The following is a 27,336-nucleotide window of genomic DNA, read 5'->3' as shown; positions in this document are numbered from 1 at the left end:
CCAAAATAATAACAATTTCTTAATAACTACGATCATGGCCCAACCAGGTTAAGCTGGCAAAATCTTGTGCAAAAAAATCAAGTGGTTATTATGGTTTACGTTAAATGTATTTATTTTATTAACTACGTACCTATGGATTTTATTATCAAAAGTTTGGCTTAAATTATGTTCAAAATTTCATTATTTAATATGCACGGATGTTTTAGCAAATCGGTATGTCTGATGGTGCTTATATGTTGCGTGGAGGTGTTGCATGTGACGCATGCCGAGAAGTCACAGAGGAGCAATGAGAATCTTCTTTGTACCCATCTACTAAACATCAAATTACTGGACAAATGTTGTGGTAATTCCAAGACCAGTAAACTGTTATTCAGAAGCAGCCCTTGTGACGACATCAAGAATGAATATGGCGCTGTGGGTGATTTAACTTGGATATAGATTAATTAAAACTAATTTATAATCGGTTTTTAGTGCCATTATGCGTGTATTTATAATCACTGGGGACTGCTGGGCGATAACAATATACTGAATGTGTCCAATGTCAGTTTGATGATAGATCAACTATATGGCGCGGATAGCGAGTACTTAAGCTATGGTGAAGTGCTCAGATCTTCCTACCAGCACTGCAATAATCTGAGCAACATTTTCGTTGACATTGCGCCCGCATTAGGAGCACCACCAACAAAGGAGATTATTCCTTTTGAGAAATGCGATAACATGGCCATGTTATATAACAAGTGTGTGGCATCGAATACGTTTCTTAATTGTCCCGCACGCTACTGGCAGGAGAACGTCGTCGATTGTAACGACGGACAGGAGCTGTTGGCCAACTGTGTGGAATTCTTCAGGGACCTGGACTTCAGTGTGCATAGCAAGACAGCGAACAGTGGCGCCACGAGCTTCAAGTTGCGCTCGCAAAGACACCAGCCAGACACGCCTTGGTATACGGTCTTCGTCAATTGGCTTCTTTTCTAATCGATTGGAAATCCAACTGCTCAGGTTCTTTAGATAGAATTATTTGAAATAAAGCAGAATCGTTGAAGTAAGAAAACACGAATGAGCAAAAGCATTTGCTTTGAATGGAAAATGGATGGTCAAAGTAGTATTCTAAGTATAGTTTTTATGAGGGATTACCTTCTAATTTCATTTTAACGCATTGTATTAAGAATCGCTAAGGACACGATTTGAAAATTTTGAATAATCCGCGTTCAAGGCCGGAAAACGAGCGGAAAGTTTTCAAAGCAACTTTTGGGCTTTTACTTGATCATTTTTTGAACTAGCAAGTGCAAAATCAACCAATCCGACTAAACGTGAATTGTCGCAACTCATTTCAAAAAAATCCATGACAGGCATACACTATTATATTTAATATTAAGCGATTTATCTATTAAATAGCTGCATAATGTGGGTGCGCTCCACTGACTTGTAAAATTCATTAGTTAAACGTATATATAGACATGATCCTCTGAGAGTCGTAATCGAAAACAAAATAATGCTGCCCAAGTTCGTGGCTATAGTAATCTGGCTAGTTTTCAGCTTGTTGGTCAGCAATGTGGCATTCGACTGCAGGAAGCATATGGATTTTACTGTAAGTTGTGCCTATATATAAAAAGATATTTACGCTTACTAGTATTTAATATGACTAGTCTCTACGCAAATGTTGTGCGACGCCCAACTTGAAGATCCAGCCATTTCGACAAAGCTGCGGCAAATATATGAAAATGAAGGGAACAGTAATGCCTCCAGTAAGGGAGCAGTAATTCCCATATATAATTTTTCCATTTTTTTAATATATGTATTTTGTTTTCAATTGCCAGTGCCTTTTTGAGTGCATCTTAAATTCCAGCGAGGCGCTGAATGGCACTCAACTTAATGTGGATAATGCCCGCAGGCTGATTGAGAAGCTGGTGGGCAATTATAAGGATTTCGTCGATGTTTACACACAGGCTCTGCAAACTTGCACGGCAAATGAAACTGATCTGCTTAAGTTCAAAAGGCGACGATTTCTTGGCAGTGAAACGTGTTCTGCTCTGCCGCTCTATCTGGCCAGCTGCGTTTTGAAAAAGAGTTTTATCAATTGTCCCTCAGCCAATTGGACACACAGCGAGAAATGCGAAAACGCACGCGAATTTAGCATGAATTGTAACCGTTTTAGTGGAGGTGTTTTAGTGGCAGATTTTGTGCTTTAATGCAAAACGAATCCTTACCACCAGACAGTACTTACGCGCTTATTTTAAATAAAACATTGACGATGAGCTTTAAATAGTTTACATAATTGTCTACTATATTGATCAACACGTTCGCTAGTAATTTTCAAGATATGCGTGCATAATGCATAATTTTCTGTATGCTCTTCAGTTTCACTGATCTAGTTGAAGAAGACATCATACCAGCTGGGCTGCTCCCGATAGCTAAGCGAATTGGTTGGACTACAGCCAGCCTCCGGGGCGGTGGCAAATAAGTCATCCTCTCCAACTGCATGCATTTGTGCTGCTTGGGTAATTTATTAATGAGTTTTCTTATATAAATTACGATTAGATTGAACTTTGTACTTGCCCAATTGCTCCAGATTAATGCCCAGACTTTGGGCATGCTGCATGAGCGCTCTGAGCAGCAGCTGTGGATCAACATTTTCATCATATTCCATATCTTGTAAGGACATCTGCGGCTGCTGGTCCACATCCGCTGGACAGCCCCAGCCTAATTCATTATTGGGCTCGCCCAGTACCTAATGGAAGAATGTAAGAAAGTATCAACTTTGCAAATGTGTAGAATTAAATTTACCATATTCGCTTCTGGTTCGACTTCTATCATAAAATCCTCAATGGCTGCCCGCACACTGCTCGCTATCAGCAGACAGTTAATTACAAATATAACTGAATTATTCATTCTAAATAGAGAGAAAATCTGGCTTAAACAATGCTCGTTGCCAACTGAACCTTGAATGACTGCTGAGTACCAATCCCCATTAGCCAAGCATTTTGTCATGGGTCATTTAGTGACGATTTAGCCATGGTCATCAGATTTAAGCCATACGCAATTATGAAATCAAATGCAAAAAATCTCTGATTTTTGTTTTTTATTTAATAAGGCCACAAAAAAGTGTAATAACAAAATATTTTGTAACTAGCTTAATTGAGCTCAGCTCATGGGCAATGGAACGTGAGGCAGCGGATTACATTGCTCTGCAAATTGTTTGGCCACGAGGCAGTGCTCATCCGACTTCCACAACTTGGCGGGACAGTTGAGGAAAGTCTCCGCATTGACGCAGCTGTAGAGCATGGCCGCATAGGGCGAACAGCCCTGGGTGAGAACCTTATACGATTCGATCCTAGCGGACTTCATGTGGCCATGAACTGCAATTGAAATGGGGTCTGATATGATGACTTATAATAACCATATTAGGCATACGCACTGTTGTTGCGGCAAGTCTCAAATGAGCGCACAATATGGGGCACCACTTCATGATCCCGGCGATGCACATGCTCCTCCAGATACTCTCGTACCTTGTCCATTTGGAGCCTGCCATTGACCAAGGCGCCCGTTTCTCTATATATGCACTCCGGATAGCACTTTGGAATGAATCGGATCGGAAAATCAAATACTTAAGCGTGCACAGTTGACATTTGTATTCGCTTACCAGATGCGCAAATGCTGGAAATTTCTGATTGGCGGACTTCAGTTGATTTACGTACTTCTGGCATTTTTGTGGCACGTTGCCCAGATTGATTTCCGGCGTGCGGCAGCAAGAGTTCACATCCTGCCAAACGTTGCAGAAGTCATTCATTATTCAGGCGCTTATAATGGACAATCGAGTGAATCAGAATATACTTACGAAATTGTTAAAGTTCGGCGGCGAAGAACAATTGTAGGCGCCATGGGCGTAACACTTCAACTCCGACAGCTGCACATAAATAAATAAATAAATATATAAAAAAAATACCAAAAGGCTTAAGGCGTATTTATTTACCATTAACAATGCAAACCACTTAAAACTCGTTGGCCGCATTTTCCCGCGACTTTATATTTTATTGAAGTGTGGCAAAAGAATAAAATTTTTGGGCCAGTAAATCGACACTTTATATAGCCGAACTAAATAACATATTCTAATTAGCTTGTAGTCAACGTTAACGTAATGAAAACAAACTACGGCCTTTGGTCCAATGCGTCAGTTGAAGGTGACACATCCAACAATGTGAAGAGCAGATGGATCGAGTGCGTCGACTGATATGAGAACTACTTTCACCCCGCCACCCGACTGCCAGTGCGTGACCAGGCTATGGTAAACAGTCAGTTTATATGGGGGAAATACCTGAAACTAAATGAGTTCAAGCAGTCGATGAACATATTCATTGAATCATACTCTCTGCGTATTTAGGTAGCCAGTGCCGATTAACCATGTTTAGATCTAATCGAATCTGACTGTATTGCATTGTGGTTAGTTGATATATAATATTTATACATTTATTAATTGTTTTGTTTAATTATTTATGCATTTTTCGTTGAGTTTTCTTATACTCTTCTAACAGAAATATTAAGATTATGTGGAAAGTTCACGTAGTAGTTTCGAAAGAGAAGCAGTGGCAAGTGAATAATCCTATATGTATATGACATTGCTTATCAATCTAGAACATAGATTTCGTAAAGTTCTTAAAATGACATTGCTTATCAATCTAGAGGATCGATTTCGTCAAGATCTAAAAATTTTGTAATTAACATATTGGGAGACTTTCTTATGATAGAACATTTGGAAACAAATAGTGTTCCCAAACTTAATTTATAAATATTTCAGAAGACAAGTCAGGTGACAATATAGTCGAAATCCGCATTGTTGCGATAAAGTTATAAATTGAACTCATGTCGTTTTATTTAAGAGTCCGACTTTCAAGTAGCTAACCGAATTAAAATGTTGCCGGCCTGCCAATGTATTATGACAATATTCTAGTTGAGTGCTTTCCAAACAAACTTTGCCTTACATGTTAAAATTGTTTCATACCATTCCTTTAATGAACACTTCAGATCGCAGATAACTTTATAGCTGTAAGGAGACACAGTTATATTTAAAAAGATTAGCGTTTTAGTTATATATACTTTTGGAAAGCACTGTCAGTGGACTTATCTAACCGTTTGAAGCTGCAGCTAAACAATTGATTCTAGATAATTAGTGAAGCATATAATTTAAAAAGACTCAAGTTGTGATATCAGCACGTCACACAGTTCAGTTTGGCAGTTGGCAGTTGGCAGCACCGTTGCAGCCTTGAAATGAAGTTAGTGCAAGCATGCATGAGTAAACCGGGTAATAAGATTGCTGTGGTTGCTGTTGCTGTTGTTGTACTAGTTGTTGCTGTTCTTCTTGTTGGTTAGCTCTTTCGTCACCCACTTCGCTGTCAACTTACTTATCACAGGGCATTGTCATTGTTTAACTTCATCATCGTCATCTCCGTTGTCATCTTCATCCTCGTTCGGTTTCTGTGTCACATGCTCTTAACCGCTAAGCCAAACGTTGATGATTTTTTCTTTTTTGTGTTGTAAACTGAGCTACGTGTGTTTAAGGATCTGAGACTATGAGATTAAAGACCTTAAATTTGTATAGAATTGGTTGCATTTTACACATGCATGGTACAAAAATGTGAGCTGCTTGCCACAAACGAACTGCCAAGTTAAAGTACAATAATAGACAATTCAAATACTTCTTGGCTAGCAACACATCGCAGTCAACTCTTTGAACAATGCGAAAACAGTTAGCTATGAGAGTTTTCCCAGCTGGTTGTGGGGAAAATTGAAAAACTTTTGCCACTGTATGTCTTAGCAATCAATTCATAGGACGCGCTATCAAAGCCTTTTCAGTATATAAACTTGGAAATCACTTTTATAGCTTGCTTCGATATAAAATGTTGGGCGTTAAATTCAATTGTGAATTGAATTGAGAATGTCTTATATGATCTGAAGATGTGGATGAGCGCTTTAATATGAATTAGGACATGCGTACACAAGGCACGCAACGGCAACAGGACATTTACGGCGAACATGTCTTTGCTCCTGGCAATGAATTTTTCAAATGGAATTTAAATGCTCTCGAGTGCCAGTTGACATTAGCATTTATTTGTTGAGAATGTTGATTTTTTCATTTCAATTTTTAGGGCTGTTAAACCGATTCGCCGAATGTGTCAGACGCACTCAATCCAAAGCCGTTGGGGGCTTAAATGTTTGTCATTGTGTTATTATCAGTAGGCTCCATGTCGGCTTTTTTATATAAATACCAGAGAGTGTGTTTAGGTGTATTTGTCTGTGTGAGTATATATATATATATATATATATATATATATGTGTGTGTGTGTGTATAGGGGTGACAGAGCTTTGTTTTCGCTGATTTTTTGGTTGTGCGTGAGTGTTTTTATTTTCAATTTCCGTATGCTTTCCGGCAGTGTGAAGTTGAAGCACCTGGCCGCATATTGTGATTTTAATAAATGTCGACATGAGCCTCACTTGAGTTTAATATGATTAGAGCTGAACTGTGCGTTAGAGCTGAACTGTGGCTCATCTTCAAAGCGACCTCAAAATTAAATCAGTCTGCCAGCATATTTGGGACGATTGGCGGCAGCCCTTCACCTGAGCAAATACCTCCCAACTGAAAAGGGCAGCAAATGCTGCATAAACATTGAGACGACAAATATTTGCATGAATTAAATGAGCGGATTTGCAGGCGTTTAGACGTGCCAAAAAAGATTGCATTTCCTGAGAATAATTCAGAAAATTCGCAACGCACTAATACAGAGAGAGAACAAACACACCTGTTGGTTGACACAGAGAGGTTGAAAGAGGCCCTGAAACAGCAGCCGCCTTTCGCATGTGTGGAACGCAGCTTTTGGCAAAGCTTTTTTTGTGGAACGTAAACGTTTCGCGCCATTTTGCCGAAGCAAAAGTGGTAAGAACTTATTCGTTCATTCCGGGTGCTTGTTAAGAAGCGCCCAAAGGATACTTTTAGTTATCAGCGGCATGTGAGCGAGTGCGGTTCGAGCAGCGCCTGCAGAAAGTATATCCAAAGCAAACACAATTAAATCCCAACTGAATTCCACTTGAAAACGCAACGATATTTTTTAATTGAAACTAGATGTGTGCTAAATAAATAGTTGAATAAAAGTGTGTAATTGTTCGACGTGTTTAAATAAAAGTGCTTAAATTTGTTTTGAAGATTTTCAACATAATCGCCTTAAATATTATATACGTTCATCCGGAATTCAAATGATTTAATGCGATTTCTCACAATTTGCGTATATCATAAGTGGAATGCCATGGCAAATAATCCAGCATTAAAATGCGTAAATGAAAACCATAAGTAGTGCATGTGTGTGTGTGTGTGTGTGTGTGTGTGTGTGTGTTGCTATAACCAAGACAACGAAATAGCGAGGAAAACCGAGAAAATCGCTTAAGTATAATCATTTTGCGGCTTAGAAGGCGTTAAATACATTTAAGCCGGCGCAAATAAGTGGCAAGACAAAAGGATACCTAAAACCATTTGGCAAAACTACGGTCAAATGAAAAATCTTCTGTTTGCTTAGGCCAACAATAACAACCACTAAAAGCGTTGAGGACTGCAGCCACTCTGTCCTCAATTAACACGCCCGCCGTAAATTAGAGGTATGTAGGTGCAATGGGTGTGTTTGTGTGTGTGTATTTGTGTGTAGCATAGAAAGCAAAAAATCATCTACTGTTTGTGGATTTAATTAAAAAGCCAAGCAGAATTCTATACACGCCCAAAGGAACACACACAATGGCATGCATTACAATGAAAGAGGATGAAGCTGAATAGAAGGATTGGCAATTGGCTATATACTCTGTATATATATATATATATATGTGTATGTGTGTGTGTGTGTAATTGGGTGTGTGCACACCCAGTGCAATATCGATTGTTGAGAACTCCATTAGATGTGGATATCCGATATCCATAGCAACAGCCTCAAGTTATAATGGAAGCTAATATGTTAATATCATTCTTGTTGTTATCATCCGTAACAATGGCAGCCAATTAAGGATAACTTGTTGCCTACTTTTAGGCTTCGCATAGTATGCTTCTACTATTCTATTCTATTGTATTTTATGAACTTCGGTTGGTACTTCAACCCCATAATGAAGCACACACTTAAGCCCCAACTTTCAACACCAGTGCATCGTAAATCGCATGGTTAATCTCGGGCATATTTGGCCAAAACTTGCAATGCATTAAACCAAATTTTTATTGACCCAATAAATAACAGATTTCGCAGACTTTTTGTTTGTTTGCGTTTTTTGTTTGCTGCTGTTGCTTTCTGTTTCTCTTTATTAGCTTTTGTCGTGCGAATTTTTATGAATTTATGCAAGCAAGCACTCGCAAGCAAATCCTTAGCTTGTTAGCAACAAAACTCCACAGAAAGCCACAGCCATCATTCCACATTCTCTCGAGCACTCAAGTAGCTGCAGCGCGTGCCATTTTGCTTTTTGTTGCTTTATTGCTGCACGTACCGCCAAGAGTCAAACGAAACGGAAAACCATTAATGGAGGGACAATAAAACGCAACACTTGTTGGCAATGGCTCCTGATCCTGCTCCAAATGGGGGCCATCAAGTTTTGGATAACAGCCAAAAGGTGGCGCTTATCCCCAAACAGGTGTGGGAGGCCCTCAAGCACCGAGACAAAGGCGGAAGTGTCTGCAAATTATGGTCTTCTATGTTGGCTAGAGGAGCGTCTTTAATTTCTTAGTCACACAAACACATACTTACACGCACATACACACACACCGCATCCGCTCAGGGTATTTTATGTATTTAAATCTTTGCCTTAAATTCGGACCTTTGCATTGTTGGTCCACCGTCAAATTTCATTGCCGCCAGTGGGAGCATAAAAACGGTGAAAACATTTGCCAATAAAACTCTTATGTCCAAGCCGATCTATGCACATATATTGTGAGGATTAATGTATTTCGCAGATTGGGCCGATGGGAGTCGTATCAGTGCAGGAGCTCATATGTTTCTGCGATAGTAAACATTCACAATACTTTCGTCATTTATCGGAATGGAAGGCAATCAAAACTTTTGACTTTTGTACATAGTTGTATACCATATTTTTAATTTACACCCTGTACATATAAACAAAAGGAAAAGGGTATAATTAAGTTGTACAAAAGTATATAACAGAGAGAATTCAGCATGTCCAACCCCATATAGTATTTATATATACATTCTTAATCAGAATCCACAACCAAGTTCATTTAGCCATATCCGTCTGTCATTCTATTGATCTCAGAGGATCAGGGTATCTCTTAGTTAAGCTGTCTCGACAAGACAGAGTTTAATATGTACTTATTTTTTTAGCTTGAAAAAAAAGTGGATTAAAGAAAATATTAAAAGCAAAAAGCATTAAAAAGTGTATTTGAAAGTTGAGTATTTCAGTTGTTCTATTTTCAATGTTTATCAAAATTTTTTAAATTGTAGAAGTCCTCGATAGTTTTAATCGGTCCATTGTGAATGTATACATTTTATAGGTGAATTAACTGAACATTTTTAAAAAATTGAGATTTGCAAAAGAACTAGATAGCTTGTAAGGCACCCATTAATATATATAATTTATATGTGTAGTAAACGGAAAAATGTAGATTTTTACCCAAATCCGATAGCTATTAAGTCATCAAGAATCGTAAAGTGTTGAAATACTTCTATAAATATTAAACATATTTAGGATTAAAATATGTTCAGCATTTCGTTGCAAATTTAATAAGAGTGTTGTAATGTGGGTGCTTTTAAGTGATGTACACGGGCGCACGCGTCGTATGCGCAACATTTTCTCATAAAATTTTAAATATGGCTCGGCATCATTGTTTCGCCATTCTTTGTGTATTTTGTTTATGCATATAAAATTTAATGAGCCACAATAATGAGAGCTGAAACGGAGCAACGACACCTAAAAATAGCAATCAAGCTGCGCTGGCCTTTTGTTGTGCACACGTCCTCTAGTTGTCCTCACGTTGTCCTCGCACTTTATTATCTTCTGCCATTGATAGTGAAAATGTCTTCAACACAAACATAAAGCTTCCACGCATGTCACAGGCAGGCGAGGCAAGCCCAACTTTGTTGCAGCCATTTAATGCTGTATGCCACAAATTGCAGAAATATTGCACCATTGTGGGTTTCCCTCTCATGTGATTGTTATTATTATTATTATTAATATTATTATGTTTTCAATTCTATATTGGAATGCCCGACAATTACGCGATGCTGCAGCAGCAACAGCAGCAACATCAACAACATCGATACCAGCAGTTAGCGGGCAAGAAAAACATTTATAAGCATTAGAGCAACAACCGGAAATTGCAAACACTCGCACATGGAAGTAAATGCAGAGCTTGAGGTACGAGCGTTCAGCATTTCGTATACTCTGGTACTCAGTCAGCCGCAGGAATTCGTTCGACACACACACACACACAGGCACACACACAGGCATTCTAATATAAACACACCCACACTAAACAGCTTCGAGTGTGTGTGTGTGTGTGTGTGTGTCTGTTGTCGCCAGCGCCTTTGGCAAATCCATTGTGTGCAATCGCACGAGATTAGATACAATCTTCTATAATAGCATATACGCCGAATGGGTATGGTATTGAGAGAACTGTATATGGGGGAAAACAGGGCAAAGAAGGATCCGACAGCAAATAAGTAAGCGTTATATCTCCATCTGCTCAGGCCATTTGCAGTGCTTGTGTTTTTGTGTGCATTTCATTTGTTCACATAGAACTGTGTTCTTTCCATACCCTATACGCAGCTAATTGGAAAGTAGGTTATTATTATTATAGAAACCAGAAGGAAGAATATATCTGTCAACTATAGTTTCAAGTGGTTAAAGGATTCACTTCAATTAATGAGTACAGTGTAGCTAGCGAGCTCTAGTTACGTTGGCAGAACAGAATTTAATTTAAATTTCAAAAATCGCCATCCACAATCTCTTAAATTGATTAAAAATCAACTATTTATTGCCATAGCTTTAATGACAAACTTGTTATTCTTGGCGTCATTTGGTTTTTATTTTATGAACTCAGTTTTGTTTTAATAACTGTAAGGCCTTCCGGCTCGGAGGCAGCGGATAATAAAAGCGAAAGTTGTTTAAAATATGCCCCGTTTGGTGATTAATACTATTTTGAAGTTATAATATAAAGGATATCTGTCAGTCAGTAAGTCTTTTGCACACAACATTTATAGTTTGCTTATTCTTGTATTTTTGGCAGCCAAAGGCAATTCTCGTAATGTGCTTTTTATATTTGCGTTGATTTGGGCAAGTTGAAAATATGTTATGTTGCCAGCCGGACATTCATCAAGTTGTGAACGCCTTAAATGAGATTGTCAGATGAACACATTTCATTTCCCTATATGTATTTGGGTTAGTGTATGCTTGTGTGTGTGTGTGTGTGTGTGTGTGTGTGTGGATTTTCTCTTTGCTGAGCTGTCAACCCAAATTTGCATTTACGCCCGATGAATTGAGCAAGACATTTTGATGTCTCGTCGCCCGTTGCGGCTAATTGAAATCAAATATGCAATTAGCAAGCATATTTGCATATTAATTTTAATTTACTTTATTATTTTCCTTGGTTCAGCCTGCCAGTTTCACATTATTTATGAAGCAATTAGATGCTCCACATTTTCAATTTTGCTCTTCATTTTGTGTTGTAAAATTGAGGATTGAAAATTAACTGTTTTGTTATTGCACGCCTTTTCCTTTTGTTAGCAATAAGCCACAATTGCAGTTGGCAAAAACAATAGCTAACGTGCCTAATGAATGCGCAGGGCCGTGCTGAAAATAAATATACTCGAGGCATGTGCAGAAATAATATAGTCGGCTGTTTTATGTTGCGCTAATTTACGAGCTATGCAACAAAAAGAAAACAGTAGAATTATGAGGCGTAGCACACAGTGGGGCGGAAAAGTAGAGCGATCTCACAAAGTAAGACGGACTATGTGCAAAAGAACTGCGTATCTTTTGTTCTAATACAAAATATTTATATATAGCATTTGAAATTATAGCTATACCCTTTTAATGCTTTTGGTTTGTCGTTAGTCAAAATATAAAAATTTAATTTTGCTTTTTATTAAAGTGCTTTTATAAAATATTCAGATTTGCATATTTTTAGTTAGCAAGCAAAACGTTTGTTGAAATATTTATAAATTGGGGCTTGTCATGAATCAATCCACTTAGAGTTGTATTTTTTATTCCAGCTAATGCATAAATAATTTCTAGCTATCTATAAAGGTTTTCTTTCCCTTTGCTACCTAATGTATATATGAAGGCAAACTATAAATTGAGAACCCTTTTGGGCTCGACGTACATATCAAACATCACATTCACTTCCTGTTCGCATACGATACTCATCCACTGTATTGCACGCTTCGTTGGGCACAGCATCTACATATTTATTATCTGTTTATGTGTGTTTGTGGATATTTGCGCGGTTGCTTTTATGCCATGCATTAATGTAACGATGCATCATTTATGCCATTTATTATCAGAATATAAATGCAAGATTTGGGTCCTGCTGACTTGAAGGTTATGCCACAACGCCCACACCCCTTCCTTGAGGCCACGTCCCTTGCTGCCTGCATAACCGCTAATTTATATTACATGTTGTAGGCCACCTTTTTTTGTCTTTGGCCTTTTGAAGCCCGACACGTGGATTGCCAACTGCCTGTATGCCAGTCGTTGACGCCCAAGTTTTGTGGAAGCTAATGAATTTTTATAGATGCTGTGGCGCCCCAGTTATATTAATAAATCAGGCAAATGGGAGCTGGGGTGTAGCTTAAAGCCGCTGGGTATAAAGTGCAATTTTCCACATTGATTTTATTGCGCTTTAAACTGTTGCCCTTATAGCAGAAGAAGGCATTTCACTGGTATCGTTGTTTGCCTGCGGCTTGCCCCATGCAATTAACCCACGCACACACAGAGAATACAAATAACGAGAGAGGAGAATACATCATGCCACAAGTTGCGGTTGCCAGTAGCTTGTTAGATTCCGGGCTGAATTGCCGGGGACAGACTCCCTCAATTGTTGCCACAAACATGTACACACTTCTTCAGTTGACACATTGAAAAGTGTTTTCTTAGCCATTTGGGATTTTTCAAATGTTTGCTAGAGAAAAGACAGAGCAATTTCAAGAGTTATGGGCAGCATTGTGCAGCAGTGCAAAAATCATATTTTTAAAATATCAATTTTAATTAAAAAAATAATTTTAAAGGTAAACAATTGGAAGTGTTATGTTAGATTGGAAGAGAAAGCTGATTTCACCATCATTTTTTAATTGTTCTTTTCTAAAAAATATTTATTTCAATAAATTTTATGCGAATGTAATAATAATTATTACAGTAAAATCTTAACGGAATGATATTAGTGCTGGAAATCGAACACAAAAACCTTAAATTGTCATGATTAAAAAAAATTCATTAATTAGTTTAATTAAATCATTTAAAATAGTTCATTCTTACTTCTAAGGATGGAAAAATGTTTAATTTGAAGTAGAAAATGCCTTTAACTTAATTTTTTGGGTCCCTCAAATTTTCTTTGAACTATTGACTTAGACACAACGTTAGTTTTCGAATTAAAGTTACTTTAAATTTAAAGATTACCTTTTTTTTAAAATTGATTCACAAAAAATTGTATCTCTTAGTTCGATATTTTTTCTTAGTATAAATAAAGTTTCATCTACAGGGGCAGCATGGAAGGGACACATCAAGCGTGATACGCCCACTGCCAAAAGAGTAGCAGAAACAGCAGCTGCAGTAGCAGCAACAATGTCTAACAATAACAACAACAACAAGGACATTACCATAGGTGGTGAATCATCAAATAGCAGCGCTAATGAGGGTCTCTGGTCCCTCAGCAATTTGGATGACATCAATCAAAGCGTTGAGCTGAACTGCCTGCTGCAGCAACATGTGGATGCAACGACTTATGGCAATGCTACAGACCATTGCCTCACCCAGTTCGATTCAATACTCTGCTGGCCGCGCACCGCACGAGGCACCTTGGCCGTGCTCCAGTGTATGGATGAATTACAGGGCATACACTACGACAGCAGCAGTAAGTGAAAAGACCTTTGACCTTCTCAACCAGCTAGCTGTACTTTCATCTTCCCTTTCATTTACCTGTGTCCGTGGGTGCAGAGAACGCAACGCGGTTCTGCCATCTAAATGGCACTTGGGCTCAGTATACCAACTACGATGCCTGCGCCCATTTGCCAGCGCCGGAGATGGTGCCGGAGTTCGAGACCATTGTGGAGCTGCCGACTATCATCTATTACATTGGCTATGCTTTAAGCCTTGTGTCGCTGACGCTGGCGCTGATTGTTTTCGCCTACTACAAGTGAGTGTGTAGCCAGACTAAAAAATACTTTATATTCTTTTATTTCCCGTTCCTGTTGCAGAGAGCTGCGTTGTCTGCGCAACACCATCCACGCCAATTTGTTCTTCACGTACATCATGTCGGCTTTTTTCTGGATACTCCTGCTGTCCGTGCAGGTGAGACGTGCTCTCAGTGCTCAGTACTCTGGTTGCTTTTGTTTGTTTGTTTGTTTTTTTTTTTATACTTGCAAACTTTATGCGTGAGTCAGCATCATAAAGTTGTCAAATTTGCAGAAGCTGGAGGAGAAGCAGCACTTTGTACTTATGTATATATATGCTGAACAAGTTGATTTTCTGTTTTATCAACCAGATGAAAAGATATTGATGAACATATAAATAAATATTGTCGAACCGCCGACTTTAGGCGGGGCGCTTTAGGGATAGGTATCTAAATTATTTTACTTTTTAAAAACTTCGCTTATGACATTGAATTTTAAGCATGAAAAATTACAAATTTGAGGGTCAACGTTCTTTTTATTATTTTGTAAAAAATTTAAATGGCTGAAAGCGCTGCTTATAGGGTATACCCTAGTTGCGCACTCACCATTTTCTACTGCAACCTCGGGCTGTTTTCATCTATCGTCCCTGCAGATATCCATTCGCAGTGGCCTGAGCAGCTGCATTGCTCTCGTCACACTCTTTCACTTCTTCACGCTGACCAATTTCTTTTGGATGCTGGTGGAGGGCCTGTATTTGTACATGCTTGTAGTTAAGACCTTCTCCGGCGATAATATACGCTTCAATATATATGTTTCCATTGGCTGGGGTAAGTTGAAACTGCATGTGCGATTTGTACGGCTAATTAAGTTGCCCCGTTGTTTGGCAGGTGGACCGGCACTGTTTGTGGTGACTTGGGCGGTAGCGAAGGGTCTAACGGTTAACTACACCAATTATATGGAGAAGGTAAGCAAATGACAGTAAAGAGGACCCCACATAGCTTGGACTCATCAAAACCTTTAATTCACGCGCTAGTATGACATCAACTGTCCCTGGATGGAGGAGACGAACGTGGATTGGATTTTCCAGGGACCTGTTTGTGCGGTGCTCATTATCAATCTGACATTCCTGCTGCGCATCATGTGGGTGAGTCCTATTAAGTCCCGTCACAAATTAAATGCCTTGCGCTACAGTTTCCCTGGATGTTAGGTGCTTATTACCAAGCTTCGCTCGGCGAACACTGTGGAGACGCGTCAGTATCGCAAGGCGGCCAAGGCGCTGCTTGTGCTCATTCCGCTCTTTGGCATCACCTATCTGGTTGTGCTGGCTGGTCCCTCCGAATCGGGTTTAATGGGTCACATGTTTGCCGTTCTTCGGGCTGTGCTGCTCAGCACACAGGCAAGTTTTGTTTAGATAGTGCTTTTTTTGCATTTACGTTTTCGCCCAGTGCAAATATTTGCTGTTTTCTTTGACAGGGCTTTTGGGTGTCGCTTTTCTACTGCTTTCTCAACTCTGAGGTACGTAATGCACTGAGACATCATGTTAACACCTGGCGCGACTCGCGCAACATTCAACGTAACCAGAACCGACGGTGAGTGAAAGTTTCAGATAGTTAGTGCCAACTATTCAGACTCTCTAGCCCTTAATACAATTGCACGTTTTGTAAAACTCCGTCTTCTCACCGAACCACTTGGCAGATATACTACAAAAAGTTTTAGCAAGGGTGGCGGCTCCCCACGAGCTGAAAGCATGCGGTAAGTGAAAAACTATCTAGCAATTTTTCAGTATTAATTACACGCACCTGTTTTGTAAAAAGGCAGTGACTTTGATAAATGCGTCACTTAAAGCAGTAACTACCAATCAGATTTTATAACGAGATTATGATTTTCTTAAAATAGTTATTTTGTAGTTCCCATTTGACGCATTTTCTTTTAGTCTAAGAAATTTCATGCTTTCAGCAAAAATACCAAACCTTATTTTTGTATGTATGATTTAAATGATTAATGATTTATTTTTAGTTTAAGTTTTAGGTTAAGTTTTTTTCTATAGCGTTTAATTCAAACATTTGTTATATTATTATTCAAATTTTCCACTTTGCTAAGTTACTCAACTTTTTCTTCTTACTGTAAACCAATGAAAGTACAATTTACAACCCTATGAAAAGCAAAGTTCCCGTTTGTATTAAGTTTACTATTTACAATCAGGCCATTAACATCGTATTATGGACGTGGCAAGCGGGAGTCGTGCGTGTCTTCGGCTACAACCACAACGCTGGTGGGTCATCATGCACCACTGTCGCTGCATCGCGGCTCCAACAATGCATTGCACATGTTGCCCATAGCCAATAATGCTGGAACTGGCAGCACGCTCAGCGTGATGCCCAGAGCTATCAGTCCTTTAATGAAGGTAACTAAGATTTTAATAGTCTATTTTATCCATGGCTAAGATTGTATTCGTTTTCAGCAGGGACTTGAGGAAAATTCCGTCTAAGAAGATACTCACACACCGACACACCCACACACACACATACGCACACAATCTAGCTTTTACATTTGTTAGTTCCCTAGGTATTGGTATTGGTATTGGTATTGATGTTGTTGTTAATATTGATGAAATTGTCTATTGAACAACTAGTAGTCAAGATTTTAGCAAATGGCAAGAAAGTTGCAAGCATCCTAAGAGACTGAACTGAATTTTTATTTCAATTTTCCCCTCCCAAAACATTTCACAATGTTGAGCTGAAGATCATAAGTTAACAATTATTTTCTATTTATGCATAGCTGTATGTAGTTTTATGTATAAAATAATAAAGATAGCCACCAAAACATTTAAGCTGTTGGATGTTGTAAGTGTTTTAAGCTTTAAACTGAATTCTGTGCGAGCGCTACCTTAAGAAATCTATTGTGTATATATGTATGTATAAAATTTAAATGTTACACAACACTTGAAAAACTAATAAATGATCTATTTACTTGAGTGTATTCAATTATAAGTATTATTGTGTTCTTTCTTGGCAACAAGTATAATGCTTAAGGTCCATGGTGTTGCTATATGGCATAATGAAAATGTAAAATTTAATTCCTTTATATTCATAAATTAATGGGGCAAGATAGGACAAGAAGTAAGGTGTGCACATCAAAGCAATATTGTTGCGCACAGCAACAGCGACAATGCCAACAACAACAACAACTTTAAGATGAAAATTATTTTTTTCTTAATTGCATTTTTGCGACGTTTGCTCAGGGGTTCTGGCAACCATTAAAATTGTTGTATGTCGCATCAACAAGTTTGAAGTGCAGCTCAAAACAAATTTAAAGAAGCTATCATATCGTCCCAAAAGGTTTTTGGCCAAAATTCTTGACACAACAATTTTTTCCTTGCGGTTTTTTGTGTCTGCTCATTGCTAATTGGGTGCACGATCAGAGTAAGTCAGCTTTAATAAAAGTTCATTAATTTTGGGTACACTACAGTACAAATGCCATATTAACGGTTACATGACAACGGCTGCAGTTAACAAGTAAGCTGGCATGTTACAATCCACGAGTTGACGGCTGAGTCTTGATGAATAAACCATTTCAGCGGGGCAGAAGTCATAAAAATGCATTGCAATGCACAATAAAATTCCAGTGCCTATAAATATTGCATGAGTTGAGCGCTGACGAAATTTATGGAGTGCTAGACATGGAGATACCCTAAAGATAACCATAATTTTATTGGATTGTAAACGTACAGAAAATTTAAATATAATTTAAAAAGCAAATTGGCAAACTACAGTTTATTTATTTACTTTTATCTCCGCTGAATGAACTTTAAATGTAAAACACTAAATATTTAGGAGTTATAAACATTATTCTAAGTACATACCCAAATTGCTATCTACAGTAGCTCAAGTTCCTGTGCTAAATGTATGCATAAAGCAGGAAATAACTGAAATAAAACGAGTGTTTCAGCTGATAAGAAATGTACTACATTTTAAAGGTCCAAAAATGTTTTCTGCTGCCGTTTTATCCAATTTGTTGTTTTGTTTGTACATACATATATATGTATAGTGTGCAATGTAGTCAGAGAGCGGGCGAGCAAAGGGGTTGTAAGGGAAATATGAATGCAAAACACGAGATTGCCACTAGCAAAAGCCACATGAAGTGCATAAATATTTAATAAGCATCCTTTTTACAATATATGCATTGCATGGTTTTTGTTGACCAGCTAGCTAAATTAAAGCTGGATGTTAAGCACAAGCGAGTAGTACTACTAACAATAACGATAAAAACAATGTGCACTTCAACTAAACTCTCATGTGTACTTAACGTAAGGCGAGTATTTGGGCTCACATGACCGACCAATAGCCACAAAGTCAAAGTTGAGGGCACTTTAAGGCTACGGTAGCAAAACGGTAGCAAAAACAATAATGCTAAAATTGGACGGCAGCATAAACATTTATTGTGTGGCCACGTGGATTTTGGCATTTCAAATGCTATGAGGTAATTGCAAAGTTTTTTATGCAAATCGCCTGCAATATATATAGATTTTACACATTGTGCCACAAAATTTGCAAATTGAGTTGTATATGTTACAGTTTGGCGTCGCGTCTAGCTAATACGTGGCACAGCCTGACAGCATCCACCAGACGTAACGTACTTGATTAAGTGCACAAGTTTTGGCACTTTGCAGCACAGTTACCTGTAAGTGACAAGGAATCACTTGCCACCTGACAATGCCACACACCTAAGAACCAAACACTCGAGTTTGAGAGTGTATTGCAAGGACCCAAAGCAAAGATAACCACTGGCAATTGCCACAAAAATGCCAACGCCAATTGTAGCGTTTTAATTAACCAAATTGTGCGTCCTTAAAAACTTGGCGCACATTACGAGTTTGAAATGAAACTCAATTAAAAGTCGCTTAGACGCTCAAATTGCTGCCGCCTGTTGAGGGTACATTACATTTTTGCTGCCGCTTTAATTAAGTGCGGACCGTAGAGCATAATTTGGCTTGCCGCATAATCAAAAGTGAGTCACATTACCCACTCGACTACCGCTGGCAGCTGAAATCATGTTGAAGGTCAGCCGTGCGGCAAGTAACACAAATTGACGCCAAAAAAGTGTTGCCACAAAGGCACAGGCCAACATAAACAGTTGGCAAAATAATTGTCTGTGTTCCATGACGCGCAATCTAAGCCAATTCAAAATAAAAATCGAATCTATAAAAAAAGGGGAAAACAGCCGCTAAATATTCAATAAATATGCAGGAAAAATTGTAGAAGCTTTTTGGTATTGGTTAAATAATAAAATAAGCAAATATAGACTAGAGTTTACTCAAGGAAATTAATAATATAATTAATAATATATTTGATTGTTTCTTGTATGTTGTTAATATTTTTCATAGATAGTCAAAAGATTTTATCTGATTTACATAAAAGTATCTGTGAGCTACAAAAGCAAAAGTCGTGTGGATTAGGACATAAAAAAATGGCTATGTCAATTTATTACCTATTTCCAAGAAATTTGTAAATAAATTCAAGTCTAAAAGACTAACCACAAATTTACACATTTTCATGAATACAAAAATACTTTTCTACTATTTTTTCATCTTTCCCATTTTGATGTTATTTTTCTGTGCTTCTTTTTTTTGCAAGCTGGCTGAACTTTATTAATAGAGCTCAAATGTAGGCAGTGATTTATGACACTTCTAGAGAAATCCATTTTAATTATCCTTCGACTCGCATATTTATGGATAAGAATCCTCTCATTAAAGCATGGACTTTGGCATAGCTTGCGTAGTAGTAGTTGGCAAGTCATTTGGGGAATTCTCTTTAATCTTCAGCCTCAGAATGAAATTCTTTCGATGAGGTTTCACGCTTCACTTGCTCGAAAATGTGCCTGGGCCGCTGCCAGTACAGGATGTAGCAGTCGCCTGACTGGCTGACTGGCTGACTAACTGACTAACTAACTGTCAGACTGCCAGACATTCCCTGGGGCGCAGCTCGTATTATAGCTAATTAAATATTTGCTCTCTGGCCAAAAGCATGTCATTGGTGCCCAGAGATTATGGGAGAAAGTTTCCGTTGAGTTTCACGTGGAGGCTTCGAGGCTGCTGCTGACAAGCTGAAGCGCCCCCAGTTAACATTTAAGAAACAATTTTCACCAAGCAGCCAATGAAATACGATGTCCGCACTTTCTTTAGATCTGTTGTTATATGTATATATAATAAAATAAAAGGACGCAGCTGGCTCGCCCGTGTTGCAAGCTATGTTGCAAGTGGCAATTGCCAATGCGCCTTTAAGGACAAAGTCCGAGTAAAAGAAATTAGAATGACCTTTAGTTGAGACTGTGTTACTAACGACTATATCTCGAACCTATATACTAACTTTTGCTAAAGAGACGGAAGTGAGAAATATGAGCAATTCCACAAAAAATGTGTTTACGGCTATACAAAGAAATCAAAAGTGCAATAATAAAAAAATAAGCAAAATTTAAAATATATAAATAATTATAAGTGTATTAACAATCCATTAAACATATTTAAATGGGATTTTCTAAATTATTAAACTGGCTTCGAATAAATATTTTTAATCTGCTCAAAATTTCACATGCTTAAAAAGCTTGAGTAAGAAATGCATTGTCACAGTAATTATTTATTATATTTTACTTTCTTGCTTAAATTTAACAGAATATGTAAAAGCATTGATGCCTTTCTTTGTGCAATTATTATTACACCCCCTTTTAATACTGTATTAAGGCTCAATTTGCCGACTCGTGAGCTTTACTTCAGTCATTACTTACGCTGTCTACTGAGCAATTTATTGGTGCCAAATATTTAGCACACGTTTGCTGCTATTGTACCAAAGAAATCAGCAACAGAATGTTGTGCTGCTCAAGCAGCCAGAGAAAAATCAATCAAAATAAAGTGGAAAAACATTTGACATCAGATCAATCGCTCATTGAATTGATTGCTTGCAGCTGCCAGCAACGGCAACAGCAACGAAAGCGGTACTGAAAGTAGCAGCAGCAATCATGAAAGCAACATCAGCTACGATATGAGCAACAGCAACGACTAAGAGCAGCGAAAATAAAAGCAACCGCAGCTGCAGCATCAGTATGGAGACTAATAGTAAAATTCATAACGGCAATAACCAGGACAGTAAAAATTACAATTACAGCATTAGCACCCATAACGTCGATAGAACCTGCAACGGCAATAACAGCAGCCAAAGGAGCATAATAGCTATATTAGTAATTGCATTAGTGCATCAACCACAACTCCATCAACAAGAGCTACAACAGCAGCAGATAGTATGAACAGCACCATCAACTCGTCTACAATACGAGAAACATAGAAAAATATTGCGTCAGCAAGAGGAAACTTTGCAAACTCTCTGTAGTTTTTCTATACTGTCGCTTTACATATACATATAATGTCAGTAATAGTTTTTCTATTATATGAGTAAGTATAAATCAATAAACGTATATTGACAACGGCAACATGAACAACTTCCATATTAGCAGTAGTATCTTAAGTAATTGAAAACTTCAGTGCCACAACAGCAGTATTCAAAACATTCATCATCACCAACTTCAATATTAAGAGCAACAGCAACAATAGCAGCAATATAAGCAACAAAAACTACAGTAGCCACAAGAGCAGCATCAACAACAGCTACATCATCAACCACTCGATGTTGCACGAAATCATGTAGTTAAAATGTAATGCGATTATGTAGAGAAATTTTAGATAATTGCATTCAACTGAGCATTAAAGCCGTTCAAAATTCAATAATGAGCTTTTTATAAGTAGCAAATTTTCGCTTATCAGCTTTAAACAACCCAATGACCAGACTTTGAAAAAAGAAAGGCAACTGCAGCATTGCTTGAGTGATGCCACGCCCCACTAAGATCACAGAAGTTGGCACTTTAATGCAGCTGGCAGTTTTATTTTAGCATTCTTTACTCATGACATTCACGGCAGTGACAATTTATTCATATTTCAGCAACAGCTGCAGAGACATTTGCAGCAGCAACAGATGCCACAGAACATGGTTATTTGTGGATATATATGCGGCAACAGTAGCACAATGGAAAATGCCTGGCAGCAGAATTCGTAGAATACTTTTCTGCGCGTTGCCTCTTTCAGAGTGAGACGCACGCGAGTGGAAAAGGTTGCAACCTGCTTGAACCATTAATTGGGCCATATACAAAAAAGCGGCTTGTTTTTGATGATGTTTTTTCATGGGGCAACAAGTCAATTCTCCTGTTTGTACAAAGTTTGCGGCTGAAATAATATTTTAGGCCGATGCTATCTGATATCCAGGCGACAGGCTTCGCCGGAGATGTGAAGACGGAAGTTCGAACTTTCAACTGTACATCGATAAGTTGCAAATGGTTTTCAGGTGTTGGTTGGGCAAACCCACATAAAGGCTAAGTTGCAAAAAAAAAAACAACTCATATACATACAAAGAGAAAATGAGAGGATGAGAGTCCTTTTGATTAAGTTTGTGTATTTTGTTTTGTTGGTTATTTGGTTCTAATAAATAACTAAAACTCCAATACGAGCACTTCGGACTTAACACTTTGTTGCTTTTGATGCAGTACGTTTGATGCAAGTCAGTGGCAGTGGCATGAGTTTGCAGTTTAATATGCTGTCAGGCCACACAAAAATAAATGCCTGGATAAAGGTCGAGTACAGAAACAAAAAACAAACTTTTTGGCCTTTCAAGCAGCTGCTGCTGCCAGCCACTTTCAACGCCATTTGCTCAGTAAAACAAAAATAAGATATAAGAAAAAACCTTTTCGGTTTCTTTGGCAAACTGAATTGGTTGGCATCAAAAGAGACAAATACTGCTCACAATTTCCGGTCTCAAAATTCGCTTATTTTCGTTTCTACCATTTACTGCACACTTTTTGAAGGTATTTTAAACTTGTTATAAAATTTATGCGCATAATCGGTTGAATCAAAATACTACATCCTATTTCTTTAGTAAGAAGAATAGGACTTACCTGCATGAGATCTAAGCCAAAGTCAATTTATTATAATCAGTTCAATATATAATGCACTCAGATATGAACAGGTGGTTCGCAAGGGTAAGTAATATTCGGCTTGCCAAAGCCAACCGTCCCTTCTTGTTCTTTAACACAATTTGCATAAGCAACAAGCGTTGAAACACTCACACACACACCTGAAGACTGTTGTCGGTTTGAGTTTGACACCGCTTCAAAACTTTTGGCCTAAACTGACCCGACAACCCAATTTCTTCCTTCACCCCTCAACTTCTACGTTTTGGCCAAAAGTTTTGCTGCTGTTGTCATGCGCTTAATTCAATAAGAACAGCTTCAACTCAACATTCACCAGCTGCTAATGACAGTAATGCAATTTCAATTACTACTTAATATTATTTTCGACACACTTTTGCTTTATACCCCGAAGCATTGAAAATAGATAAATTGGGTATATTAAAGTTTTCCCAAATGATGTAACAAGAAGTCGAAATCATCTTCAGCTTCATAAAGTGTTTATACTCTTAGTCAGCTGATGAGGAATGAACGCGCTGATCTCATAAGCCTTAAGAGAGACTTTAAATTTCGTATACAATACGTAAATTAAGTTTACTTCACTTTATCGAAAACTTCCGTTCCATTTCCCCAACAGAGATAAATATCGAGTACCGATACCATATAATATTCATAATCGGTGCAAATTTCAACAAGGTCGGACAGGCAACGGAAAATGTTACATACAAAGAATGTACGGGTTTAAGATGTGTACGTCTTGTGATAGGTAAGGGCTTGGGAATAGCGCATCTCCAAGTCAATTATTCTAGGGTGTTCTTTATTGTTTTTCTTCTTTTTTTACCACTGTGCGCTGTCAATTAATAGCTGTTATGGGTACATCAAAGCGACAATTGTAAAGGCTTGTTGGCCGGGCCAAAGTAAATAGCTCAGGCAAAATACATATTTAATTGTATCTGCTCAAATATTGGCAAGCCCTCAACACAGTTAACAATACAATAACCAGAAGGTGCTGCGTTGCCGTCTACGTTTTGGCCATTAACTGTCGTATGGCAGGTGTGGTAAGTGCTGCCATTGACAGCAACAGCGGGTGGTACCCAGCAAGAGCTTTTCTTTTTTGAAACTTTCTGGTCATTGTTGTTGTTTTTGTCGCATTAGCCGTAGTGTCATCTTAATTGCAACACATTTGTCAGCTGGGCTACGAGGCGAATGCGTGATTTATAATCTTGTCGCTCTTGACTTGATTGGCATACTTTGTGCCTAATGGTCCGAAAGAGTCAAAGTTGGCCAGTCCATTCATTTATTTACTGTTAAGTCTCAAATACGTCCAAATGATGTCCTAATCGTTTCTATTTTTGAATTACAACTGTAATTTGTCATCAATTTGTGCTCTGGCTCAAAAAGCATGCTACACAAAAGCAATCTGAAACCTGTTATTTCCTGACAACAGGGCGGATGAGTAGCATTCATATCAATTTGGTTGATTGATTATGACTAGATCATGACTGGGTACTTCAATTTTTTGGTGTAATTGAGCAAAGCTGAGCGTCCGCAACAACAATACTTGAAAGGAAACTGAGAGCAGACGGTTACTTTGGCTTCCAGATTTCCAGCTTTGCAGGTGGTGCTATTGTTACAACTTTTAACAAGATAACGATTTTCTCCCCCATATGAATTCAAGTGCCAAGCATAAATTTAATTTCTGCCTTTTATTGAAACCTTGCACGCAGCTCTCACATTTCCAATTACGAATTGGAGTAAATGGTTATACACTGATTCAGAAACGAAAAGATTGTATTGGCTTTGACTGACTTTGTTAGAGATGTGCAAATTGAAACATTTCAGAAAGTCCTAAATAGTGGTCCAACTATTCCCAAACCTATATAAACATGTTTTATGCTTTGGACCGGAAACGGAAACGCCTTAATTTGCTCTGCAAAATTAAAAAAAATATGTCTACAGATTAAGATATTAAAGTTCTTAAAGTTGCTTACTTTTGCTGATGGAATTTGAAGGTCAAGCCAATAAACCGGCGTAATTTTAAAACCATTAATATTAAAATATGGCTCGTTTTCTCCTGCTTTCAGCTGTTTTTCACCTATCATCAAAGTATTGCTCAGTCGGTTAAGTCCGATTGCAAGTTATTATTATTTAATGTATCGAAACACAAATCTGTCAAAATTTAAGTGCGATTTTCTGTGAACAAAGCAACAGTCAAGCATATCATCATCAAATCAAAGCGGATTTTGAACAACAACAAAAACAAGAACAAAAATAGAAAACAGAACTTGTTTATTGATTTGCATTATGAAGTTGCTGCCGTATCTGTTCATGTTGCTCCTAGCAACCGCTGAGTGCACACAACTGTACCGTGTGCCACTCCATCGTTTTCCCTCGGTCCGCCATCGTTTTCAGCAGTTTGGCATCCGCATGGATCGACTGCGGCTCAAGTATAGCTTGAGGACGCGTGGGGATTCGTTGAGGAGTGTACCGCTAAGCAACTATCTGGATGCGCAGTATTTTGGACCCATCAGCATTGGAACTCCACCGCAAACGTTTAATGTCATCTTCGACACGGGTTCGGCGAATCTGTGGGTGCCGTCGGAGACGTGTCACAGAAAGCTCGCCTGCCAGATTCATAGTCGCTACAATGCTAAACGCTCGCGTAGTTACAAATCCAACGGCTCCCAATTCGATATTCAGTATGGCTCTGGTAGTCTCACAGGATATCTGTCGCAGGACACGGTGCGTATGGCTGGACTGGAGTTGCTCAATCAAACGTTTGCCGAGGCCACCGATATGCCTGGTCCCATCTTCCTGGCTGCGAAGTTCGATGGCATCTTTGGCCTGGGCTATCAAGCGATTTCTATTAAAAACATCAAGCCACCATTTTATGCTGTAATGGAGCAGAGTCTCCTGGAGCGCCCTGTGTTCTCGGTGTATTTGAATCGAGATTCGACCAGTCTTCAAGGTGGCTACCTGTTCTTTGGAGGCTCTAGTCGACGCTACTATCGTGGAAACTTCACCTATGTGCCGGTAACGCATCGCGCCTACTGGCAGGTCAAATTGGAGGCGGCGTACATTGGTAAGCTGCAGATGTGCCAGAAGGGCTGCCACGTCATCATCGATACAGGCACCTCCTTTATCGCTGTGCCTTATGAGCAAGCCATACTGATTAATGAATCCATTGGAGGTACACCCGCTGCTTACGGCCAGTTCTCCGTTCCCTGCGAGCAGGTGCCGCACTTGCCGACGCTCAGTTTTGCCCTCGGCGGTCGTCGGTTTCAGATGAAGGGAGAGGATTATGTATTCCATGATATCTTTGCGGATCGTACAGTTTGCGCATCGGCTTTTATAGCCGTGGATCTACCATCGCCAAGTGGACCACTGTGGATACTGGGCGATGTATTTCTGAGCAAATACTATACAGAGTTCGATATGGGCAATCATCGCATTGGTTTCGCCGATTCTATTAGTTGAATCCTTGTCTCTGTCACTGTCCCTTGCCGTTTCCTTTCTCATTAAATATGCTGATAGGGAAGCAAAAAGTCTGCAAAGTTGACACAAATTTAAGGAGTTGTGAGAGAAAATAGTAGAGAAAATTTATATTTTCGGCATGGCGAAGATTACATACACTCAGCTATATTATATTCGGTCAACTTATATGTACATAAATAAATGAATAAGATAATTTAAAAGGCAGTTTACACAGCTAATTTCTGACTGTATTAAGTTTGCCATTGATGCTGATTAATAGTCAATCCTCTACATGAGGGCATTCAAATTGAAAGGCAACATTTTATTTTTTTATTACCTATTAGAAGTGGCAAACAATTGGTCCAGCAGTTCGCATGCCCACGTATAGCAAGGCTCCAAATACGACATCAAATGGCCGCAAATTCGCGTGGGCGGAAGTTAATCAAAACTCGCTTCCAGGCACCAAGTACAGACACAGAGCGAAATACATAAAAAGATAGAAATA

General features: G+C 38.6%; 6 protein-coding genes across 6 annotated transcripts; 4 read left to right on the top strand and 2 right to left on the bottom strand.

Moving 5' to 3' along the window:
* Positions 1-167: 167 nt before the first annotated feature.
* Positions 168-1,057, top strand: LOC116805026. Its single transcript, XM_032734698.1, has 2 exons — positions 168-414; positions 472-1,057. Exons 1-2 carry the CDS (start codon positions 190-192, stop codon positions 973-975), a joined length of 729 nt encoding a protein of 242 aa, XP_032590589.1. The 5' UTR covers positions 168-189; the 3' UTR covers positions 976-1,057.
* A 442-nt stretch (positions 1,058-1,499) lies between these two features.
* Positions 1,500-2,247, top strand: LOC116805027. Its single transcript, XM_032734700.1, has 3 exons — positions 1,500-1,588; positions 1,647-1,745; positions 1,818-2,247. The coding sequence occupies exons 1-3, from the start codon at positions 1,577-1,579 to the stop codon at positions 2,187-2,189; spliced, it is 483 nt and encodes a 160-aa protein (XP_032590591.1). The 5' UTR covers positions 1,500-1,576; the 3' UTR covers positions 2,190-2,247.
* Positions 2,248-2,368: 121 nt separating this feature from the next.
* Positions 2,369-2,889, bottom strand: LOC6560766. Its single transcript, XM_001987781.1, has 3 exons — positions 2,785-2,889; positions 2,533-2,728; positions 2,369-2,475 (listed from the first exon to the last, which is right to left on the bottom strand). The coding sequence occupies exons 1-3, from the start codon at positions 2,887-2,889 to the stop codon at positions 2,369-2,371; spliced, it is 408 nt and encodes a 135-aa protein (XP_001987817.1).
* A 252-nt stretch (positions 2,890-3,141) lies between these two features.
* LOC6559461 lies at positions 3,142-4,009 on the bottom strand. Its single transcript, XM_001987780.2, has 5 exons — positions 3,971-4,009; positions 3,836-3,904; positions 3,641-3,760; positions 3,416-3,572; positions 3,142-3,356 (listed from the first exon to the last, which is right to left on the bottom strand). The coding sequence occupies exons 1-5, from the start codon at positions 4,007-4,009 to the stop codon at positions 3,142-3,144; spliced, it is 600 nt and encodes a 199-aa protein (XP_001987816.2).
* A 3,480-nt stretch (positions 4,010-7,489) lies between these two features.
* Positions 7,490-16,943, top strand: LOC6559460 (diuretic hormone receptor). Its single transcript, XM_001987779.2, has 12 exons — positions 7,490-7,638; positions 13,724-14,095; positions 14,179-14,377; positions 14,439-14,532; positions 15,007-15,181; positions 15,242-15,318; positions 15,388-15,498; positions 15,562-15,750; positions 15,828-15,943; positions 16,050-16,106; positions 16,557-16,758; positions 16,816-16,943. Exons 2-12 carry the CDS (start codon positions 13,807-13,809, stop codon positions 16,840-16,842), a joined length of 1,536 nt encoding a protein of 511 aa, XP_001987815.1. The 5' UTR covers positions 7,490-7,638; positions 13,724-13,806; the 3' UTR covers positions 16,843-16,943.
* An 8,734-nt stretch (positions 16,944-25,677) lies between these two features.
* On the top strand, positions 25,678-27,019 carry LOC6559459 (lysosomal aspartic protease). Its single transcript, XM_001987778.2, has one exon. It carries the CDS (start codon positions 25,686-25,688, stop codon positions 26,832-26,834), a length of 1,149 nt encoding a protein of 382 aa, XP_001987814.2. The 5' UTR covers positions 25,678-25,685; the 3' UTR covers positions 26,835-27,019.
* Positions 27,020-27,336: the final 317 nt, after the last annotated feature.

This window comes from Drosophila grimshawi, unplaced genomic scaffold (genome assembly GCF_018153295.1).
Source record: "Drosophila grimshawi isolate 15287-2541.00 unplaced genomic scaffold, ASM1815329v1 contig_184, whole genome shotgun sequence".
In the NCBI taxonomy this organism is placed as follows: Eukaryota; Metazoa; Arthropoda; class Insecta; order Diptera; family Drosophilidae; genus Drosophila; species Drosophila grimshawi.
The sequence above is the reverse complement of the archived record's forward strand: the minus strand, read 5'-3'. Positions and strand labels throughout refer to the sequence as shown.

What these genes read in the sequence shown, in the direction of transcription:
- LOC116805026 (XM_032734698.1), top strand. Translation starts at nt 190, where the DNA reads ATGCACGGATGTTTTAGCAAATCGGTATGTCTGATGGTGCTTATATGT. An exon ending in TCAAGAATGAATATGGCGCT is followed by an intron (nt 415 to 471) that starts GTGGGTGATTTA and finishes ATCGGTTTTTAG; the next exon opens with TGCCATTATGCGTGTATTTA.
- LOC116805027 (XM_032734700.1), top strand. An exon ending in AGGGAACAGTAATGCCTCCA is followed by an intron (nt 1,746 to 1,817) that starts GTAAGGGAGCAG and finishes TTCAATTGCCAG; the next exon opens with TGCCTTTTTGAGTGCATCTT.
- LOC6560766 (XM_001987781.1), bottom strand. Translation starts at nt 2,889, where the DNA reads ATGAATAATTCAGTTATATTTGTAATTAACTGTCTGCTGATAGCGAGC. An exon ending in TCGAACCAGAAGCGAATATG is followed by an intron (nt 2,729 to 2,784) that starts GTAAATTTAATT and finishes TTCTTCCATTAG; the next exon opens with GTACTGGGCGAGCCCAATAA. An exon ending in GTACAAAGTTCAATCTAATC is followed by an intron (nt 2,476 to 2,532) that starts GTAATTTATATA and finishes AAATGCATGCAG; the next exon opens with TTGGAGAGGATGACTTATTT.
- LOC6559461 (XM_001987780.2), bottom strand. Translation starts at nt 4,009, where the DNA reads ATGCGGCCAACGAGTTTTAAGTGGTTTGCATTGTTAATG. An exon ending in AGTGGTTTGCATTGTTAATG is followed by an intron (nt 3,905 to 3,970) that starts GTAAATAAATAC and finishes ATTTATGTGCAG; the next exon opens with CTGTCGGAGTTGAAGTGTTA. An exon ending in TTCCAGCATTTGCGCATCTG is followed by an intron (nt 3,573 to 3,640) that starts GTAAGCGAATAC and finishes TTCATTCCAAAG; the next exon opens with TGCTATCCGGAGTGCATATA.
- LOC6559460 (XM_001987779.2), top strand. Translation starts at nt 13,807, where the DNA reads ATGTCTAACAATAACAACAACAACAAGGACATTACCATAGGTGGTGAA. An exon ending in ACACCAATTATATGGAGAAG is followed by an intron (nt 15,319 to 15,387) that starts GTAAGCAAATGA and finishes TTCACGCGCTAG; the next exon opens with TATGACATCAACTGTCCCTG. An exon ending in CAACGTAACCAGAACCGACG is followed by an intron (nt 15,944 to 16,049) that starts GTGAGTGAAAGT and finishes ACCACTTGGCAG; the next exon opens with ATATACTACAAAAAGTTTTA.
- LOC6559459 (XM_001987778.2), top strand. Translation starts at nt 25,686, where the DNA reads ATGTTGCTCCTAGCAACCGCTGAGTGCACACAACTGTACCGTGTGCCA.